Genomic DNA, 23,945 nt, shown 5'->3' on the forward strand with positions numbered 1-23,945 from the left:
GAATTTTACAATGTAAAATAATTATCTTCATAGATGTAAAATATGAATATTTACTTTGTTGATTTTACCCTTGATTTATCAATAACTACAGTATGTACATTTGGCCCCTATTGTTTACACCTCCCAGGATTGTTACATATGTTATATGAGGCAATTTATTGAAATGTTTTTCACATCGTAAACCACACCAAAAATTTATTTCATGCTTCAGTTTAATTTTTCAAGAACAGTATCTGCAATATCTAGTAACCACTTCATTTACTTATAAACATGTTATTTAAAAATGTAGTAGCTGAAGTAAAGGTTTGCATTCTGCAGAGCAAAATGTGTCAACAAAAGCCATTTACAGTACAGTAAAACACTTAAAATTCCCAGTGCATTGCTACATTGAGCAGTGGAAAAACCCAGTGGCTATTTCGTTCAATATTTCTTTGCTTCTTGGGTCAGAGGTTCTTGCAAACACGCCTCTGAAGAGTTCTATTCCATACTATTGCCAAAATTTGATAAATTTTCTCCTCTTAGCCTGTCCGATCCTGTACCCACTCCTCTTCTGCATACCTAAGTATAGAGATGCACCTGGAAACACATTACTTCTAGAAATTAACTTGGAAATTTTAAGTGCAACTCTAAAAATAACATATTGTTATATGCTCAGTAGGTAAAGACATATTTGTTTGTTTGTTTTTTCAGAGCAATTTGAGAATTTGAATTTTTGTCTATGGCTAGAATAACAATGATGCTTTGAAGTTTTTGAAAAATCTTTAAGATCAATAACATTTTTTTGTTATTGTTATTGTTCTTAACCTTAAAACCAGCACTGCACTGCCATCTGCTGGGTTTTAAAAACATTTTATTCTGAAATTTCTCCTAATGCTCCATGAAATTAATTAGGAAAATAAAAGTCTTGTGTCAATAAATCTACAAAGGTAATACTTAATTAGGAACATTTATGGACAGGGTTACTGAGTATATATACAACTAAATTAGACTTCTGTGATTAGTTCCAATTAAGAAGGTTATAAACCAGTAGGAAATTCATGGATCACCTAACATCTAAAATAGAACAGGATGCAGATCAGAGCCATTCCCAAATGATATAATACCCCCTTTAAGAGAATAAAAAAAGAATGATGAAAATGGTATTGAATAAAGCCAAATGCATATTATAACTGTTGATAATCAAGAGAGTCCCTGGGCCGGCTGAGTGGCTCAGTTGGTTAAGAGCTCGCTCAAGAGTTTGAGCTCTGAGCAACAGTGGTTCGGGTCAGCCCGAGCTGAGCAGCCGCGGAGCTGCCAACAGGTGGCGGGATGGCTCAGCTAAAAAAAAAAAAAAAAAAAAAAGAGAGTCCCTAATCATCAAGTCCAATCCATGAATGGCATAGTGTCAATAGTATTCCATAAATGCTTTCTAAAAAAATAAACAACAAAAAAGCTTTATTATAGCGACTCTATGTCTCATTTTAAGAGTAGTTAATAGAATTCTAAGTATTTAGTATTTGAAAGAATAGATTTGGGGATATAGCTAGGAAGACGTATACTTCCCATTTCACTTCCTTATGCTTCACATCTCTGTTGCCTATTAAACACTATAGCTCCAACCTCAAAACCACATTGGTAAGTGACACTACTTTGATCTCATTCACGATCATTCATTGACTCCCTTCATTTATTGTCTATTTATTTGTCACACATTTTTAAGGGATGGAAGTAAAAGGATAAGTAAGATACAGTCTCTATTCTCATGGAGCTTGGAGTTGTTAAGTCGGAGACTGGATCGTTAACTAATTAATTTTTTAAAAGAGATATAAAAGTATAAAAGCAATGCTGTGGAAATACCAAAGGTTAGGCAATTAGTTCCTTTTGAGGCAGAGATTGAAAACATCTTCACATACACTAGGCTTTGAAGGATGCCTAGAAATGTACCAGACAGAGAGGTATGTAGAATGTACACATGATGATGTGACAAGAGTACATTAATATACAGAAAACAGACGACTCTAACTTTTTTGGATGGTAAGATGTTTGTGAAAGTCGTGGAGGAAGGGCAGTTGGGTGCCAAATTCTAGAGGAATTTTTTTTATCTTTGCAAAATGTTAGAAATCCATTTCTATAGGCAACAGAATTGAAAGTTTTTATTTATGTATGTGATATGACCAGTCCATGTTTCATTAACACAATTCTGGCACCAAACCAAGAATCATATGGAGAAAGGAGACAAATTAAGAGGCTGTTTCAATGGTCAAGGTGAAAGTTGATGAGGGTTGGAACTCTTGAACTAGTAGAGGAGATGAGGCATGAACTCAGTTGCTATTTTACAAGTAAAATTGGTGAGTTTTAGTGGCCAGATGTGATCCTGACCAAAGGGAGGCTGAGAAGGGGGTGCTGAAAATGATACCTACACTTTTGGAGTGGCCAGTTAAATTAGTAATGGTGTTTAGTTACAATAGTGAATATAAGAGGAACAGCTGTGGGATTAGCAAACGACTCTAGTTCGAAGTATTTTGATTTAAAAGTGGAAATAATAGGTACTCTAGTTTATGTTGTGTTCTCTATCTCTCCAGACTATTTCATAAACACTTTTCAGCTCACTTGGTCAATGAAGAAAGGAAAGTTCCTCATATTGAAACCAATATGTAAAATATAAACATAATTGTTATACAAGGGTAGTATAGTACATTTTAGGGTTTTATCAGATTGTGTTTTTACCTAGTTTTCTGTGTCTCTCTTCTTACATACATATGTATGGTGACAATTTCCAACAAAACCATTGACTAAAACATTAACTGTTACAGAAGTTAGCCAGATGCCAGGTTTTATTTGTTTGTTTTTATTTTTAAAATGAACTTCTTAAAACTAGAGTTCTTTGACTTGTGGACTACTTTATTTGCCATTTCATTCCTTAATTTTTGCTCTGGTCTTTCTCCATTTCTAAGTCTATATTGTACTTCTCAGAAGGGAATTTTCAGGAAGGGAATTAAGTAATTGTATTTAAAGAAAACACTAATTGGTCTGTTCATTAGAAGCAATCAAATTGCCTGAACAGCAGTTATGATTATCTTGAGTAGGAAAAAGACCTACACATGTTTTTACATCTACATGGAATTTTATCTTCAGGATATTAATTTTCTGGCATATTATGAAAACCCACCAGTAAATTAGTTTTATTTGGAATTCTGTAAATGCAAGGTTCTAATTATCCACTTATATCTGTATCATGAAGGATTCAATATAAAGTCAATGTGATTACTTCAGCATGTTCTAAAGTCACAACCAGGTCCAGTGATTTGGGGGAGGGTCGTCTTACGCCCACTTGGGCAAGCCCTGTGCTAGGCGCTGAGGAGGATGAAAAAACTGAAATCCATGTTTCTTCTTCCTAACCAGTCATAAGAAGTGTTACATGCAAGAAAATAATTTGAAAATCATATTTTGGAAAGCTTAGATTTTTATTTTCCTTATTATTTAAATGAAGGTACTAATGCTTTGTGGCCAAAGCTGTTTGAGACAAATTAAGCCCAAGAGCCTTACAGTTTTCTTAGGAGTAGAATAGAATCTGAATCCAAGAATGCCTGCCTTTAGAGACCAAGTTTATTTCACTACATTGTATTGGAAAAATAGATATCACCTTACAGAAATTCTCATTTACTTTAATAGAAGAAATTAAATCTTTTTAATAAGACCATGGCTGGTCAATCCAAATGAAATGACCATGGAAAGACACTTTAACAGTTCTGATACCATGTGCATAGGAACATCTTACATTAGAGGAGAATGCTTAGCAATGTAGACATGTTGCTCTCAAATGCAGAGAAAGAAAAACACTTAAACCAAATGCATTTGGTATCAGATAAAGTCCCTGTGTTACAGTCCTGGGGCAAGTCAATTGATGAACAGAATTCTCCCCTAGCTTCTCTCGACCCAATTTCATGTTCTTCATTCACTAAATCAGACAATTCTTTTTCTTCTATCCCCGAAACCACTCCACATAGTGAAATTGTAGCAAGATAGTATTTTGTATGAGATTAGAAAGCCCATGATAGTGAAGCGTTTGTTTTTCTGCAGTCATTGCCTACACAGTAAGCAACAAAAGACTGGAACAAGCTGTGTGCTACAAAGCTTCAAGCATTTGAACAATTGCCCAGAACACCCCTCCAGGTGCTCTTTAGCAGCCAAGAAATCAATCAGTGTAATGGAACCTTAGTTCTCATGTCTCTCCTCTAGTGTTCCAAATGGGTTACTAAAACTTTACGGTAATTGGCAACAAAGGCAGTTGAACAGTAGAACATAAATCCTCATGGACTTTGTACCCGCTATCATACAACAATTTTCTTTGGCAGAATTTATAATAGTATTAATGCCAGGTATATGATGCATGCATTTGTTGATTTTTCTCAAGCTCCGTCTTCCAGGCATATAAAAATGAGAATAAACTTAACATCCTTGAAAAGCACATTCATAATAAATTATGGCTTGGAAACTGCAGTTTTCAAGTTTAATTGCCTTGTTCCCCTCTATAAATCCATAGTATCTTGCCAGAAGAGAGGAATAAATGGGAAGGATGACTTGGGGACTCATGGATCCAGTGAAAGAGGGAATACGATGTTTTGCCACCTACTTACCTTATTATAATTCTTTGAGGATTGATTAAAGTAATCTAATACAGTCTCCAATAACAGGAAGCTTCAGAAATGGAGTTTTTGGTCAAATAAATGACTAGATTAAAATGAGCAATAATGGGTACAAGCATCTTGCTTCAACCTTAGTTTAGTTTTTGAAAAATCTTTTTTTTAAAAAAAATCTGCAACTACTTTTCTTTTCCTAAGTTAGAAGGGGGAAGGGAGATGGGACTCTAACATTGGTCATGTCCCTACTTTGTGTGTCAGGAAATGAGTCAGTACAGTACTATCTGTATTATAATATCTCTCTTAATTCTCATGACCAGTCTCTGGGATATATATTTTGATCTTTAGTTTTCAGACAATAAATGTAAAGTTTTAAAAGACTGTATAGCCTGCCAAACACTATATATATAGAGAGTAACTGGTGTAATTAGTTAATGGTGGGTTCATCATGCCTTTTCTTTCTTTCTTTCTTTTTTTTAAAGATTTTATTAGGGAATGGGGGGAGGTGAAAACAGACAAGTTGCTGTCCTTTTGTTCTTCTGTCTAGTTGTGGAGGACTTCGCTTCACTGGCCCATGTTGGTATTATTGCGCTCTTCCCGGGTGAGGGAGTCGCTCCCCGGCCTCTGGACGGCCGCTTATGGTGGCTCACGGCCGCTCATGCTGGCCACTCATGCTGGCTGCCAGCCACACATGGTAGCTTATGGCAGCCCAATGCAGCAGGGGCTGCAGCCTACACCATTGCTGGCGACTCATGACGGCCCAGCTCCAGTTTGAGCTGTTGTTCACCATCTTAGCTGTAGAGGGTGCAGCAGTCACTGGCCCTCATGTGGGATCCGAACCAGGGCCCTGCTGCTCAGAGCTGGCATCCCAAACCAACTCCTATCCAATGCGCCACTCTGCTGGCCTGATCATGCTGTTTCAATGACTGAGAATTGTGTTACTTTTTGGTTTTCAATTTGAAAATCAAATGCTTAACTAAAGTGTGAAAGATAAGACTAAATGTATACTGATCCCATTCCTATAGTTTACATGTAATAAAGGAGATTTCTGCTACACTCCCAGGAGAGAAAAGTATGGCAGGAGTATTACCCTATGTTCTCTGTCCCCCTTTCACCTTCTCCTTTGGCCAGAAGAAATTGGGCATATGGTTCAGCCACTTCTTATATTTTTGATGGGTATGTCTTCAGGATAGTAAGGGGAAAAAAACTTGTTTTAAGTCCAAGGATTTCTTGCTTTAACATTGGTATCCCCCTGCCCCCAAGTCATTCCATATATTTCTCTTAGAACATTTTATATACCTAAAAGCTCCTTGATAACTCGGTTATATGAATCACTCAATGAATCAATAAACAGACAAATAGAAAACAGGGCACTAATTTGGATATTTGTTGCTGACTTTCAAAGTTTTAGAAATAAATTTAAATGATTTTACTTTTAGACTAAACAAATTAACCATTGTCAATGCTAAAAGCATTTTTTGAAAATGTGTTGAAAGGTGATTTTAGATGCCATAGTCTTCCACATTGGAGAAAGGATTATAGGCTGAAGAACAGTTTTATTTTTCAATATGTTGTGCTGTTATATGGATAACACCTAAATACAACACCAAGCAGGCTTAGTCCATCATAAAAGACCTCTGTGGGTTTGGAGGTGTGATGGTTTGTTTCATAAAGCATTTTAATGATTCGTGTATCACTTTGCTTTTCAAACATCACACCAGCCATTTTAACCAAGAATTATTCAGTCTTACTCAGAGGGTATTTATAGTTTCACAAATATCTTCTCTTTGTATGTGTAACATTTTATATACATTTTAATAACACAAAAATGGTGATATTACTTTAAGAGTTGAAGATCTATGGAATATTGCCTGTACAGAGTTTACCTGAAGAGATTAGGGACACATGTAGGCCATTCAAGATGAAGATTAAGTTAGGACTCGAGAAGGCACTTTAGTTAACTGGCAGATACACAAAACCATGGTAGATAATTACTAGGCATCCAGATAAATTGTCACATCAAAGATACACACCAGGAGTTGGCACAAAGTAGGCACTTAATGAAAAATTGCTGAAGGAATGAATCCAAGGCCACTTTTGGTACTGGTTTGGCACGAGCACAGATGTTTAGATGTGTAAAAAGAAAGAAAATCTCATTTAAGATGGAGTCAGAAAGCCATGAAGGGGGAGCTCTCACACAGTGGTTACTCACTATTCCTTGCAGACTATCGCAGGAGGAAGAAAGATTTTCTCCTTGTCTAGCAACAGGCCTAGTCAATGATAAACCATCATGACTCAGCCAATGGGAAGCCAATCCACTTCAAACTCCTAGTTTCTTGCAATGGACATCTTGTTTTTATCAGCTCCTGGCAACTCCCACTTTTTCTCTACAAAATGACATTCTCTTGGTTTTGCCATAGCTTGTGTGTCCCAAATTGCAATTCCTCTGGCAATTCCTGAGTAAACCCATTTTGTGTAAAATAACTGGCTGTTTTATTTTTAAAGTTCACAGAGTAGAGAGGAAGCATATCTAACTTACATACAGAGAGAATAATCAAAGGAAAGAATAAAAATCTCTCACATCTGATGAAACCTACGTTTTGATCCCATTGGTGGCATTATTAGCCATAGGTAATAACTGTGGTTCTAATAGAAGACTCAGTGGGGTCAGATAATCCAGGCATTAACCCAAAATATATTGCTAACTTTTGGTGAAATGTTAGGCTCAAACTACAAACATTTATGCTCTAGTTTTCTTATCTATAAAGCAGGGGTAATGTTAACTGCTGTGTTATCAGAGAATTCTCAGGAGCCTAAAAGGAAACATTAGTGAAAATATTTTTAAATTGAGAAAAAAAATATTATAAAAACTGACGTGTGGTTTTTAGAGGACTGCTGGTTGTTGGCTTGTCTGTAAAAGTAAATGACATTAAAATAACTATTACATTTTAAACTGATTATTAGGAATTGATTATATATTCTTTCTGTTTAATATTTAACTTGACAGTTTTAAAGTTACTGTGAATTATTAGTATCTGTTAACTTAAGAATATATCATTTGTATCTGGATCTAAGAAATAATCTTTTATGTTTTCATTGATCTTTAGAATTGTAGAGCTGAGGTTTTTAGGTTTTTTAGGTCGTCTTTTATTTTGTAAGTAAAAGATGATGTTTTAAAATTACCAATAATAACCGAACATAGGATTCATTAATTTTATAATGGCTGTAAACTTAAATGTTCTAGGTTAATTAGATGTTATTTGAAATACAAGCTTGGGGTATGCTTAGACCATGGGCTTTGGAGTCCAAAGGAATTGCTTTTAATTTTGAGTTTGACACTTACTAGCTGTGTGAATCCTTTAAAGTGGAAAAAATATTATCTCTCCATAGGATTATTCTTAGAATTAAATGAAGTTATATTTGTAAAATATAGTGCCTGGACCAAGTAGACACTTAAAAAAAAAATAGAGCTTCCAAGTATTATAAAGTGGTCATGATTATAGAGAGTACCAAAAGTTATAACTTTATGGTTTTAAAACAGTGTTTCACTTTAAAAATCATTTATATAAAAATTTGATATTTGGAATGACTTCTGAAAAATACAGAAAAAATTATTATTCATGATTTATGGGTAGCATATTTTCAGAGGGGTAAAGATGTATGCTCCGTGATTCTGGTAGTGGGCAGAACTGGGTTAATGTTCATGTTTTGACTTCAATTTAAATAATTTCTACAACAGAACAATTTTATGTTTTAAGAAAATTCTGTCAATTCTAAAATTATTGATAATTTGCCAAAACAAGCTTTTTTGTTAGTGGTGTGATTTTGATAAAACAAAGTGATGTTCTAAATATAAATAGCAATAGTGATCAACTGTAATTAGAAAGATGCAGTGAAGAAAATGCTGGAATAGACCAAAGTTAACATTAAGTTTTAGATTCTCCTTTCCAAGAGAGTGCAATACATTTTGAAAGTTTCTTTCTCTCATTCCTAGTAACCTTACAAATATTATGGCTCATCTCTAAGACTCTCATTTGGGGGTCATACACACACACACTCACACACTCACACACACACACACACTCATACACTCATACACACACTCACACACACACACAAACTCACACCCATACATGTATACACATGTATATAGAGTTTAAAATATGAAATTGGAAATGCATATCCTTGGCAGTTATAACTAGACATTATGAACTCTGCAATATTCTGAACTACATTATTCTGAACCAAATGTATGCTTTTTACATTTTAATAAAAAGACTAAATGTCTCAAAAAGAGCTACTAAAGAAAAATAAATCCTTCCCCAATGTCATGGAGTTTGATGGTCACCAAGTTCGTTTTTAAAATGCCAAGTTAGTTTTCACTGACCTGAAGTTGTTGAAGGGCTTGCTGTAGAGGGATTCTCCAAAGGTGCTATAATAAAGTAAAGTTGAGTTAAAGCTTGGACTCAAAATATGCATATATGGCAAAACAGTGAGTACAGTTCAAATATTCAAAGGACATGTGATCCTTTAGTTTCTGTCTCATCCTATCTCATGCTAAATATTCCTGTTATTATTTAATTGTGACACATCTGATGAATTCCCAGAATCTGTATATTCTCTCTGTAAAATTTACCTATGCAAAAGGTTTGCTTTATTTTACCTATTTAACAAAAATATCTATTCATCATAGTTATATAGAATAATTTATATTTAAGACACCAAATATAACATTACATACCAGATCTTGTCATACCTAGAACAAATGGTGTTTCACTGAAACACATGAAATATATCAAGATAACCTTGCCCCTAATAATATCTGCTGGGAATAAGTGCTGTCTTAGTATAAAGTGCTTTTCATATTTAAAAAACTAGCTATTGTCTTCACCCTTTAACATGTTTCCTAGTTTTAAAAATATATGTATTTTTTGTATGACAACATTATGACAACTATGTAAGATATAAAAGAAACCAAAACATATCTTATGAAAAACCTTCATCTAGTGAATGTTTTTATTCAAAACTGTATGGTAAGTGGGTTAAGAGGTTTGTTACATTATTTCTTCATTTCTGCATTGTCTAGTTTCTTCAATATCTATAGCAGTTTCATAAATGATATATAGTAGATTATTGATAAATAAGATAACAAGGTTTATACTATTTTCTCGTAAATAAGATAACATTTTAATTTGTATTATGTTTGATTATGCAGTATATTACATAAAAATCCAAGGAATTTATACAATTCTCAACCAATTTTAAAATGTAATAAATTTGAAAATTCACATGATACAAGTGAACATTAAACTTAAATACCTAAAGTTAAGCTTGGTATCATGTTTACAAGTATAAATATGTTTAAACATAGTTCATCAAATTAAATATAACTACAAGTTGTGGAGCATATTCTTGAGTTTATGTTATATAGTTGAGTGCATTCAAGGTACTTATTCTAAGTTAACTCATAAGATTTTATTTAATAAATACATATTTTTAAAACCACAAACTTTTCAAACTTCTAAAATAACCCAAATGTAGGGAGTCATGAAAATAAATTTTTAGCACACTTGTCATTTCATTTGCCATAACAGACCTCCAGAAAATGATACACATTCAAATGAAGATAGCAAGAAGTCAACTTTCTAGAAGAAAACTGACTATTGGAAGGAAAATATCAATCAACTTTGCCCAAAGATAAACCCCTTATAAACAAACTCTAGTTTGTTAAGAGGACAGACCTTAGGGTCTGACCACCTGGGTCAGAAACCTTGATCCAACCCTAGATAGCTGTGTGATTTAAGGTAATTTACCCAAATTATCTGTGTGTTGGTCTTCTCATTTACAAATTAGGGGAGTAAAGACACCTTGTATGTAATAGGATCAATACGAGGAGTAAATGTGTTGCTAGGTAAGGCATCTCTTCTAGCTAATAATAGCAGTAGTTTTCAGGCCAAAGAATCAGAGAAAGATCCAAGACAGTCGGCTCCAGCAGCTGTGCCAGAGAGTTCCAAGCCATTGTAGAGGAGGCACTAAGAACATTAGCTGTCTTCTCTTCTCTTTGAACAAGGCACCACAGGATATAGCAGGGGACTTCATGAAAGAGGAAACTGTGTTTGATGAACAATGTTGCAAAGAAAAGCAACCAGAGGTCCACAGTTTCATATCTACTATTACAAAACCGAAAAATAAAACCAAACAAAAACATCTGCATGTTTTTATATATTTGATTTAGAGCAGACACATAATTGACTGATCTCATTCTGTAACAAAACTGTTTGAACTGACATTAGGCTATTTGGAGCTTGCCTTCGCTTGTTGTGGATGTTTGTATGTTGACTAGCTTTCTAGCTTCCCCAAATTTCTGAATTTCAAAACGTAATTGGTCCCAAGGTTTACACAGAAGAGATTGTGGACCTGGACAGTTATCATTGTTCAATATGCACACCAACCAACACAAGCGCACAGGGTAAATGTTTGTTGTCTTGAATGGACGATAACTAGAACTGAACATTTAGAATAATCGAAGCATTGGTAGGCATATGCTATTATTTTTGATGCCCTATACCTTTTCATTTTTGATTTACTTTTATCTTTAAATTATTGATCATTTTAAAAATAAAGTTTTCTTTGTATCATTAAGTAACCAGGATGAATCAAGTTCATTGACCCCTCTTTTTAGTTCTAAATTAGAGACTGGACTTGCCACTTGACTTTGTAATCTAATAATGTTCGTGACTCAGAGAGTAATGCATGTCACTTTCTGATTGTGGGTTTCTGGAAAGTCAGGATGTGCTGGACCAGTGCCAAGAATGTGATAAGACCCACAAATGTTTGTACGTGCCCATATTTTCAGAACCTTTTTGATATTTTTTAAACTTTTCCTCACTATTTCTTCAAATATGGTTTCTCTGTATTTCATGTTTCTCAGATAAATGTGTTACCTCAGGCAGTAAGACATGTTTCTGAATTCAAGGGTGATCCTACTGCTTCCCTGGTATATAGCTAGCATTTTAATTTCATAGCTTAATGATTCAAAGAAATCAAATAATGTTCACAGATACCTGTGATATCGATGCTGTTCAAATCAATATGGAAAGTGACCAGTTGGCTGGATTTATTTGCTTCAATGCCTTGAATCAGCTCTTCTTTTACATTTTCATTTGGTACCCACTGGGCAAAGAAAAGGTCAAATATGACTATAACGCTGCCATTTCTGCAAAGCAAAAGATGATATAGGAGGAAAAAGTCAGCCTTCTTCAAATGACTTGTGCTCAATTCATGTCAGATGTCTTTGAAATTCTTTACAGTCACCACCTTGTTAATCCTCATTACACCTGCGCGAGGTAGGTTATGTCAAACGTTATCTTGATTTCACAGGTGGAAGAAAAATGAATTAAAAGACTAAATATTTTTCCAAGAACACAAAGACAGGTCCAGAATTGGAATCTGAGTTTTCTGAGTTCTACATTAGCGCACAAATTCCCAGGGCCAGGCTGTTTCCCAGAATCACTTGTGTCAAATTAAATCAAATCACGAGGTGTCATGACCTTTGTTCTTATTTTACTGTTAGAAGAAATAAAGAGTATGGATTTGTGATTTTTCACAGATAATTTCTAAGTAGAGGAAAGCCTAAGGTAGTTTCACTGATTTCAGAAAAAAATTTTCTATATAGTTTATAAAGGCCTGATAGCAAGCTTATAGCAATTAATCTATATCTACTTTTTCTTCTCTATTCTTAATATAAAATATCTAAATATGCTCTGAATTTAAGGGATAGAAAGAAGAAAAGCATACCTGAGTTATTGGGGATTTATGGGATATTCATTCTCATTGTCAAGGGTTGGCGTTATCTTGCCTACATCATCTCAGACTGTAAGATTGCACATAGTTCAATAATATGGTCCAAGTTATCTTCGCTTTTATTCCCTGCTCTGCAGCATGCATTTAAAAAGTTCAGTTCCCTGGTGATTTGTTTACAGTTTAAAGAAACAGAAAAATAGATAAGATTTTGTCTCAGCAGGGATACTCGAGAGAGTTTTGGTCTCCTGCCTACGTTTCTATTTCTTTCATCACATGCTTTCAGGATACGACTACTTGGGAGCTCTGATATTGATTCTGTAGTCCTCAGTAAACTGGCGTACTCATGCTGTATACTTGGATTCTTAAAAGGCAGACTAGGGAGAACCAAATTTTGCATGGTATGTTTGCTGGTTCCAAAATTTAGGTAGTGACACTCATATCCTTGTGATATCTATATGTTATTGAGCTTTTTGAAGGATTTCACCAACTTTAAAAGAGTTCTTTGTATATCTGTCCACATATCTATCTTGATAAAATTTAGAACAAATGTTGCTTTTTTTTCCTCCCTGACTATATAAAGGATCAAAATGTTCCTGAAAGATCATAGTAGATCAGCATATACTGTATATGTTAATATATTCCTTCTTAATGTCTGGCTATTATTCAGGTTCACAGTTTAGCAGAAATGATTCCTTTCTATGTAGTTGGTTTTTCATTTTTGAAGTAAACAGGATGCTCTGATACAATAATTCTATATTTCACCTCTATTAAATAAATTATTTAAAAACGTTAGAATGTTTAACTTTCCAATCACTGATTAAATCATAGTAACCAAATCTTGTAAATGACTAAGCTCCTTAGTAACTCTTTAGTTCAGGATTCCCCAACTATACCCATATGCGGAATCATATGCTGTCCTTGATACAGACACATTTTGTCATAGACACTGTTTTTATCTATTCGTCCACACGTGTTCATTTTTCCACTGGCCATGCTGGCCAATCCTTAATTTTATTTGAGAATAACTCTCTATTTTCTTACAAAAGGTGATGGCTTCTCCAACCATCGCTCATGTCAATGACAGTTTTATTCATGGGTTTATGACCAGGCCCTGGTCAATGGACGATGAGGAGACAATTATGGGAAACTCCTGGAAAAATTTCCATTATCCGATAAAATAATGGGTCATACTGGACTACTTACTACTCTTATTTTTTGAACATTATTATGTCTATATGTTATTGCTGGAATTGCTACATCTATCTTCGTACCATGAGGCAAGCTATGGCTGACAGGCTAAATTGAGCATAATGAAGGAAGGATTACATTTAAATTATTATGTCACTGTTATTATATGACTAAACTAACCTCTGGTGAAACCTCCAGGTTTATTGTGATGTCAGATGATAAACACTTATTGTGTAAGGCACTTTCATGTACTCTGTTAACTGCAATTTGAAAAATCCTAACTGGCATGCAACTCTCAGACCTCATCCCATATTTATTTAAACAGAAGCTCCAGAAAAGGGAGATTAGTTTTGCACCTGACGTTAACCACATTGTCATTTTAACAATAAGGACATTGAGGCTCAGAGGAATGTAGGTAACTTTACCTAGAGTTATGCCATTTGTTAGTATCAGAGATAGGGATGAAATCCAGAGGCAGAACATCTGTGTCCCAGATTTTGTTTTATGTAATTCTTATTCCCCACCCACCACACGACCTCGGTCAATACCGTTATGAACTATTTGTCAGGGAAAGACAATACAACACATTTTCCTGAATTCACGTTTACAATGCTCTTGCGTTGTTACCAGAACTTTATATCCAAATAGATGGAGGAAATTGCTGGTTGTATTTTGAGGGGTAGAGGGATAGATATTCTATTCCCTCCATACTTTCAAGGGACAGAATCTTCCCTGATCTCTCCCTCTCCCCCAACCCCTCTACATCCTTTCCCCGCTCCTCCTCCGTTCAGTTATGTCTCCTTAACCACCCTGCCCCCAACCCCCAAAAGTTAAATGGACAGGATTAAATATGGTTAAAATAAAGTGATAGTGAACAAATACCCTGTAATTTTTTCTGTTTACAATTCCATATCTCCTTATCCTTGGTCACACAATACATTTAATTCTGACTAAATCTGAGGTTTTTTTTTAAACATAATTTCTACATGTTTAATTTGAACACTTTTATTTTATTTAAGTCAGTAGAAGAGGTAAACTATTTTTGGTAGAGGAAGTATAAATCTGGAATTTTCCTTCACTGAGTTGAAAGTAACTGGATTAGTTCATCCTCAGGCATAAAATATCTTTGTATGAAAGATGTGTTTTCTTAGTTGTGAATTATACATTGCATTTAATAATTTATGCTTTGCAAGGACAGAAGTCACAGATCCTATATCCACATACAGTAGTATTCTTTAAAATTTGTTTTTTATTCCATGTAAATGTTGAGATTATAGAGATATGTAGTTGAAATAAGGAAAGCCATAATAAACATTTGTGCTGAACCTCATAAGAACCCTAAAACTGTTATTTTAGTAGTTCAGTAACAACCCTCTGTCACTACTGTGAGACTAATTTTTATTTATTAAGGTAAATGAGAATTCTTTAGGAAAACATAAAGGAAACAATGGCCATTTTCATTTCAAAGTACTTGTTCCAGTGGAGTATGTGAGATTTTTTTTTTAAAGCAGATAAATCCTATCATTGTACAGAAAGCCTGTGTGCAATAAATCAAAATGTTTCTTATCTCTAATTTTCCTTAATGATATTGATAACCTCTAGGGTTGCTGAGTAAACACAAGTCTTTTCTTCACTAACTTTGTGACTCACCTGTGCTCAAAGGGCAGCACAAGCTGCATGTTGCCACAGAGGGTAAACACACTTTATTAAAAGAATCAACCGCTAAACGCTCTCTGAGTCAAAGCACTATCCACAAAGCAAGATAACAGAAAGTGTGCCCAGAGGTGAACAAACCATTTGTTTGACCTGCAGAGTGGCTATACATACAACACACACACACACACACACACACACACACACACACACACACACAGAGTTTCCAAGGGAGCCAGAATTGACATTAAATAAGAAAAGGTAGGTTAATGACTAAGTTTAGTATTTCTAGTGCTATACCATATACACATGCATGTTTTGTGAGTTTAATTAAAATCAGTAACAAACAAAAAACTAGGCATTTTAAAGGATTTTTAGATGTGCTTTTCACAGTTGATGTGGGTGTTGTTAGTTGAGATCTCAGTTATTTCTGTTTGTTGATTGTATTAATTGGAGTTTAAAATTAAAATAATTTATAAAGCCAATTAGGAGTCTGCCACTTTTTCCTCTGAGTGAAATATGTCGTTTTGTAAATGATTATTTAAAGTTAACTTAAATGTTTGCTTGTTATCTTCTCTGCTTCTGAATGTCTTTTCCCTCCTCTTCTCAGTCCCCCAAAGAACTGACCTGAAACTTATCTTACAGACATTTTCATAACATTCCTTTGCTTTGCATCTTTCAAAAACTCACTCCTGATTTAAAAGTAGTTCAGATACAACTAGGTGGAAGCATTTCTACACTGATGGAGTATATTATGTGAGAGTCATTATAAAATATGTATCAAGGTTTAGGCTCTATATTGGTCTCGTAGGTAGCTATAAAGAAGGGGAAGGAAAGAATTCCTCAGCTCAAATAATTTACAGTTTCAAATAGAGTGATTTTATCATCTAGAGAAAGAAAAGATTACTTATTAACATTAAATAAAATGCTGGGGTTTTTATAACCCACCAGGCCTATAGATAAAAGTCTATATTCAGGAAATCTTCTCAATCTAGTAAAAATAAAGTTATCCAGCATATTATAACATGTGAACACAAAGAGTCCCATTAGTAAAACTATTCCAATCAACTCTGCAGTGGACACTCTGCTTTGTATGGATTTCACTGGGCAGACCCAGTGACAGCGAGGCAGGTACCAGAGATACCTCTCCTCAAGGAGCATTAAAACCTTTGAGAAATAAATCTGAATTGGTGCTTTTAATGTAGATCTCAACAGTCAATCCTACAAAACTGGAAAAGAGAAATTGGTTCCACTCACTCCAAAGTAGATAAATAGCTTACAGTGGAAAAAAAAAATCTTGAATGCATGGTTTTACCCTAACAGAATAAATATTTTTTTAAAAATAGCACTTTGAGAATGACAAAAAAATAAAATTAACCTTTTCTGAGAGTCCACGTGTCTCCTTCTAGTCCTGATAACAGGCCAATGAAAGAGGCTATCGGAGATCATCAGCCCTGGAAAACAGGAGGAGAAGCCTCTGCAGGGTAGATAGGAACGAAGGCTGGCTACTGGGACTAAGATGCCGTGAATATACAATAAAATAAAGAATGATAAATATAGATAGATAAATAGGCGAGAAAGTAGGAGAGAAAAAGAATGAATGACAGAAAGAAAGAAAAAACATTTTTAAACTATTTTTTTTCTGTGTAAAAAGATGAAGCATTAGACTTCTTTCCTTGTACCTTCCACCAGTAGGATTAGTTTTGTTCCAACAAGAAGTGGAAAGGCCCCGAGTTTCCTTTTGCGCATTAAATAATCCTCATTTAACCTTGCATGGTTCTTTTTTTTAAGCATGATTTCTGTCTTTGACTTGACCTTCCTACCCCTATTTGGTCAGTAAAAACTAAGCGTTCTTTTACTAATGTCATGTCAGGACTCTTGTGAAAACCATGTACCAAGTATCTTTGTCTCCAGGCTCCCTGATTCAGTTGTTTCTGATCTGAGACAGGAGATTAGCCTTTCTATAAAGCCAGGCTCATTGGGTTTCTCCAATGACCTAGAGTCCTTTATGGCTCCTATTTAAAAAAGGTGAACCATCAGACTCCTATATTCAACACCCTTCTGCTATCCCAACATATTCTTAATGGGCCCTCAATACCAACCAGAGCATATCCTCAATATGCTACATTAATTCTTCTCTCTTTCCCAGAAATGGCTTCCCTTTTCTTCTCTACTTAAGTAGTCTCCACTCATACTTCTCAGACCGTGACTCACATCTTTCAGAAAACCTTCCTTGACCCTGAGGGGCTCTTTAATATATTAACACTCCTGTGCTTCCGGAGAACTGGTTTAGAAATTTTTTTTAATTAAAATTCTATTCTAACAGAAAGTGATAGCAGAGTAAGAGTATACTTTTTTTATATCAATAGGACAGGTGTTACAGGAAAATATGCAACTAATATAGTACTCAATATATCAACAAGTCTTAAATAAATGGTTTATTCCTTTGGTAGGACTTTATAGATCACATACTCTGAGCCAAGCATTAACTAGATTCTGAAAATACTGGTATCATAAATACATTCTTTGCCCTGAGCGAGCTCACTGTCTAGTAAGAAGACAGGCAAATTGGCAATCATATTACAGTATGAGGATTGTTACTTTGCATCATGGTACAAAATGCTAACTAAGTGAGCAGGTGGAGGACATACCTAACCCAGACTAGATTGTCAGGTAAAGATACCCTGAGGAGGTGACATGGGCTGTTTGATTCGTAATGGCATATAAAGATAGATTGTAAGGATAGATGCAGTATATAGTAAGGAAGAAATGGAGGTCCACGCAGAGAAAGAGTCTACAAAATAGAGAAAGCAGAATGCTTTTGAGGGTCTATAGCTAATATGGTAGGGCTGGTGTGAAGCGTGTAGGGAGTGGGAAGGAGAAACAAAGTAGGCCAGAGTGGTGTTTCTGAGACAAAACCCCGGAGACTACCTACATTTTGGATGATAATACTAGGAACAGTCTTCAGGTGTTTGAAAGCCTGAGCTATGAAGATAGAGATACATTTATTCTGCAAGAAAAATAATAACTACAACCAGGATTAGTAGGGGGTGAGAGCCAAAGAAATGAATGCTTGGTTGAGGATAAATAATTTTCTAGCAAGTGAAGATATAAAGAAACAAATAAAACATAGTAATAACAATGATGTTCACAGTGACATTGAAAATGGATTCCGAATTTTTATCAGATAGCCTTATATGAGGGAATCCGTTTGAAGCAGTGTGAATCTTTGTTTTGTTGGATGAGAATGCACTTCCTTCTGAGGCTGTGGGCATTCCAGCCCAAAGCAGGCAGGCAAACGCTGGACTATGTCATTTCAAATCTTTCTTTCTGCAGCATTTTTGTTCCTATTACACAAACTGTATATAGAACTTGCCACGTACTGCCTGGTAACATTAGTTAGTAAATTATAAGTGATGCGTATGTATGAAATGATAAGTGGGTAACAGTAAAATGAACGGATATTTACATTTTGTAGGTTGTTACTTTGTATGGTCTAAAAACAAAGCGCTGCCATGGCTGTCTGCTTGGGAGCTCACATATTGTGATTTCCTTGGAAGTTGTTGGTTCGGAGCTTTTTCATTGTCCATCCTCCCTGACTGTGTTAACTACCTTCAATTGTAGGGCACCAGCAGCCTAAAAACTAACACTTATTTACCTCCCGGGTAAAGAATGTGGGGAACTAGACATTTGTAACTAAGGAATATTGCCACGAGTCCAGCTTACTTAGGCGTTCAAGGGGCATAAGTCAGGCTCCCGCAGGCTTATCTTGGCTTTCATTGTTTGGTCTTCCTCCTGTGCCAGGCTTGTTATTTCCACTTTATTTCTGCAGAAAAGAGAAGTTTCCTCTATTTTCTTTTTAATGGATCTCTCTCTGACTTTTCCTTTTTTAACTTTGTTTTATAGATTCTAACTGGCATCACAATTTCCTGCTGATTCACACCTTTATTCCAAAGGCCTCAGTCGTTTGCAGTGAACAAAACTCCAGATTCAAGGGTCTGTAATGGAATTATATCATGACCCTATTAATCTAAGATTCATTCATTTATTGAGCACTCACTTTGCCCTAGGTACAGTCTTAGAGGGCATAAGTGAATGAGTACATGTGAACAAGTCCCTTCTGTCTTATGGCTTAAAATGTAAATACAGTGTAATGAGCAAGCTTTGTTTCACGTGTTCATAGCAAATCAAACACTCTATCTGTATCTGGGTACATTCAACCTCAGCCCCCTCCATGTGTCTCCGTAAGACTATACCCTCAGCAGAGAGAAACATGTTAACATAAGGTCAATTATCTAGATTATTATTATTCACTACTAACATGAAAATTTCTCCATCTTCAGAAATGGTTGAAAATTTAAAATATTCATTTTTCTCCAAAAAGCAGCAGCACCGTTTTACAAATCTTAGCAAAAAGATCATTATGTTCTGATTCTGTATTTTCCATCAACATAAAATTTTTGAGCTGTACTCACTCAAATCGTAAAACTCTTGAGTTCTTATATTCATTTTTCAGATTACTTGATTGAAAGATCTCATCTATCTAAAAAAGTAAAAAGTAAAAAATAGCATATTAAATTTAAGTTTTAAACTTTTGTTAAAAAATTGAAACAGTAATCTTTATGTTCTGTTTAGAACTGGATTGGGGCATTTTCCTTCTCTGTGGTGATGTAGCTCATATATTTAAGCATCCTGGGGACATTACAATTATTTACAAATTTTTTCAAAGTGAGAAAACAGGCTCTATGTATCTTTTGGCAAATAGTTAGTGAAACTAGGTTACAAACTTTTAAACCAGCTGAAAAGAGAGTCTCCTACCATTTCCTGAAGGTCAAAAGCAAGAACTTTGAAATCCACTGAGAATTTGTCTTGCAAGTTAGGATTATATGTGGCTCCCGATGTTATTTTCAAAGTCCCTCTGGCTTCATGACTTTTTCCAAACACTGCATCTAAATGAATTAATAAGAAATAAAACACTAAAAATGTGAATTATAAGAGAGGATATGCATATTTTGGTTAAGACAGAGTAAAGTTCTTGCTTCATGTGTTGGCGCAGTAGTTCTCTTGCTTTTTTTTTTTTTTGCAGTCTTCATGTTTCATAATCAGCTGCTTTCCCCCCAATGTGGTTGTTTTAAAAGATTAAAAATTAAATCTTTTCTCTATCCTATTTTTTCTTTCTTTTCTTTGAAGTCAAACCCACACTCCATGCTTCCAAGCTTTTTTTTTTTTTTATTATTGAGATTCCTGTTGGTAGATACGGGGATGATCAACTTCCACCAATTATGGGAACTGATTCAGAGAAACATGGTGAGAAATGGACCATTAAAAGTTTTGTAGTTGCTTTCAGATACTTCTTGAACACCTAGCATCCAGGGACACTGCTGGTTTTCTATATATGGATTGCTGTGAAGGTTTCAGTGTGTGTGTTACTTTGAAACATAGCTTTGAAGCTATTTCTTTTATTCTAATAATTATAAAATTGACATGTATGACCTTTTGCCATTAGATTGGAATGTTATTATTAGGGAAGTCATTGAGAATGCTGCAGAAAGTATATTATCTCAGTCTGAAAAAAAAGTAAGGAAAATGCTAACAAACTGAATATAAACAGGGATACTAAAATGTGCCATTAAGTCCTGCATAATGCCTTTATCAGAATATTTTCTTTGATATATATTTATATTTAAAATGAGTTGCTTTAACTGAAACTCACATGATGAAATCATTAGTAAGTACAATAATAATGATACATAATTCTCACATTGACCTGGTATGATAAAATGTTATTTCTTCTATTTCCAGATGGGGAAATTGGAGCTTAGTTTCATAAAGAATAATTTCAAAGGTACCAGAAGTCATAAGTGACAGATATAGAATTTGAGCATAGGAGTGACTGACTCTAGATGCCAGAATCTGTTATATGTTAACAACAAACTTTCCACTCAGAAGGAATATTAGACATAATATTTCAAACAATGAACATGCATTTAGTCTAAACAGTTATCATTGCATAATTGATGTAACATACAATTTATATTACATCATTTTTTAACAATCAAGATTACATTAAGATTTGCATGCTTAAATGTGAAAGGCAAGGAAAAACTGAGACAAGGAAAGACAAAAAATACTGTCACGGATTGGAGGAGACTAAGGAAACACGATAACTAAATCTTATGTGGGCGTCTGCATTGGATCCTGAACAAGTAAAGGACATTAGTAGAAAAAATGGTGGAATTCGAATAAAGTGTGCAGTTCAGTTAATAATACTGTACCAATGTTAATTTCTTGGCCCTAACAGTTGTGCTATGAATATACAAGTTATTGACATTAGGGGAAGCTAGACAAAAATTATATAAAAACAATTTTTGCAAGTCTAAATTAATCTCCAATAAAAAGTAAAACAATGTATTAAAGATAATATGTTTTACGTCTTCTGGTGTTTTATCATATATTTAACTCCAATTCTTTTTTTATATTCAGTTGTTCACTATGAAATCATATTAACATTTATAAATATTTATTTTCTATTTTACTAGTAAGATCACTAACTTTTGTATCTTTATTGAGCATCAGAGATTCCAGTGGACTTCTAAATGATATTATATCCTTGAAGTTATTCACAGCATTTAAATAAGACCAAGCAGCCACATTTCTAAAAGTTAAAGTGAACCTCTATAACTTGTTTAATTGTTCATATAATCATATAAACTGTCCACAAGACCTCTTTTTCTTTCACATATATCCCTCATACCTGGCTATAGTATTTAAATAAAGCAGGGATCATGTTGGAATTATTTTGTAAAACTATGTCGTATTTACTGCATTCTAATTTAAACTTATTCATTTACTAGAGGAAACAGCTGACTCAAAGGCTGAGAATTTTCTTGGTAAAACTAAAATCACTCACATTAAAAGGTTCTACTGTGTGAGTTTTCAGAAAGAATTAATATGCCCATATGCAATTAATAATTTTAAAACTGTAAAAATTTTCTCAGAAAAATGAATCCAAATACTCAAGTTTCTGCTGTGCTGGCAATTAAAAATATATCCTATAAATGAATAAATGATAAATAAGAGCACAAGTTCTAGAGTTGGATTGCCTACTTTGGACTCTTCTGCTACCTAGTAATGGTGAACATTTAAACAAGCTATTGAAATTCTCTGTCCCTGATTCATTATCTATAAAATGAGTGTATCAATAACACCCATCTCATAGGTTTGTTGTAACAAGAGAATACATTTGAAGATCTTTAAAAAGCTGCTGGTACATATAATTTAGCTCTAAATAATAGTTACCTTTTTCTATTTTTTTTTGTTTTTATCACAAATTGCTACTCAGGCAACTAGAGATCTTTATAAGTCTTCATTTACATCCACATTTTCTTATATTGTTGTAATTAAAATTGTCTGCCTGCTAAGAGAATGAAGATACCATTCTCTAGAAATAAATATTTTTTCTTTAACTTTGTCTATTTATTGACTTGTATAGTCAACGTGTTTTAATATGTTTATGATTTAAATTCTATCAGAGTGAACCCACAGGCTTTGGAACCAAGTTTGTGATATGTTGAAACTAAGAAACTTACTTAACATTTTTTATTTAAGACTTAGTCTCGTGCTTGCATTCTTAATTAAGTTTCAAATTATATACCAAGTAAGTTTTCTAATATTCTACAGAGTGAACTACAGCAAAACATCTCAATGCAACAGAAATATCTTGTCACAAAAGCACAGCAGTGAATAAAATGTACTGGCAGGATAACTGAGGTTAAAGTGGGTATTGTACATTCATCTGAGGGTGCCTTCAGTGGCCACATCCATGTGACTTACCTCTTTCTGATCCCTTGATTGACAGCCAGGACACTGCAATTAATCCAGCACAGATCACCATCAAAATGGCAACGAGAGCTGCAAACAGAACTTCATAGGTGCTGAGAGAATGGTGCCTTGAAGGTACACTTCTTTTTGACACCATTTTTGGCTTTTGAAGATATGCTAATCTAAACACTGTGAGAGAATATAAAAACCTGCTGGAAAGAAAAATCTCTCAAGTTTTCTAAAAAGATTTGGAAAGCAACAACATAATTCTAGGCAGCGTTACTAGTCCGTGTCCCTAGTACATGTCCCTCTGGCAATAGTATGTCTCCATACATTAAGTAGATTTGAAAGAGTAGTTAATCTTTAAGAAGATATAAATGAGTAAAGAGATACCTAGCATTGTAAATGTTAATTAACTGAACAGGCCATTTGTGGAGATGAATGAAATTAAATGCATGTTGTAAACAAAAACGACACTTTATCATTTTGAAAACCATTAGGAAAAATATAAAATTCATGATAGACAAATTGGTCATTAGGCAAATGCATTTGGTATTTGTAGAGAGTTCCTAACAGATCAATATTCTGTGCTCTGACTCAGGTCATTTTTAAGGCATTTCTCCTGTTCTACGTAGGTGTAGACATTCTAAAAATAACTTTTATGCACAGGTATCTATAAAGCCTAACATACATATTAATATCTACATGTCTCTCTCCTTTCTGTTCTTTCTCTGTGTATATATTCTTATTGAAACCATCACAAGTTTTATAACCTTCATCGTATCACTCATGAGGCTATGCCACGTAAGACCGTATTGATTTAACTTAAAGGAAAGTCCACTTAAACAAGGCATCATATGG

At 34.4% G+C, this 23,945-nt stretch overlaps 1 protein-coding gene across 1 annotated transcript in view; it reads right to left on the reverse strand.

Annotated features, from left to right (window-relative positions):
* Positions 1–23,241, reverse strand: part of TMPRSS15 (transmembrane serine protease 15) — a 106,712-nt gene extending 83,471 nt beyond the window's left edge. The window contains exons 1-7 of the mRNA XM_019659528.1: positions 23,097–23,241; positions 20,082–20,212; positions 19,739–19,806; positions 11,684–11,835; positions 9,007–9,051; positions 7,513–7,530; positions 2,359–2,382 (exon numbers count right to left, since the gene is read on the reverse strand). Of these exons, the coding sequence (XP_019515073.1) occupies positions 2,359–2,382; positions 7,513–7,530; positions 9,007–9,051; positions 11,684–11,835; positions 19,739–19,806; positions 20,082–20,212; positions 23,097–23,241 (583 nt within the window). The remainder of the gene's footprint in view (positions 1–2,358; positions 2,383–7,512; positions 7,531–9,006; positions 9,052–11,683; positions 11,836–19,738; positions 19,807–20,081; positions 20,213–23,096) is intronic.
* Between the last annotated feature and the right edge of the window lie 704 nt (positions 23,242–23,945).

This window comes from Hipposideros armiger, unplaced genomic scaffold (genome assembly GCF_001890085.2).
Source record: "Hipposideros armiger isolate ML-2016 unplaced genomic scaffold, ASM189008v1 scaffold_300, whole genome shotgun sequence".
Taxonomy (NCBI): Eukaryota; Metazoa; Chordata; class Mammalia; order Chiroptera; family Hipposideridae; genus Hipposideros; species Hipposideros armiger.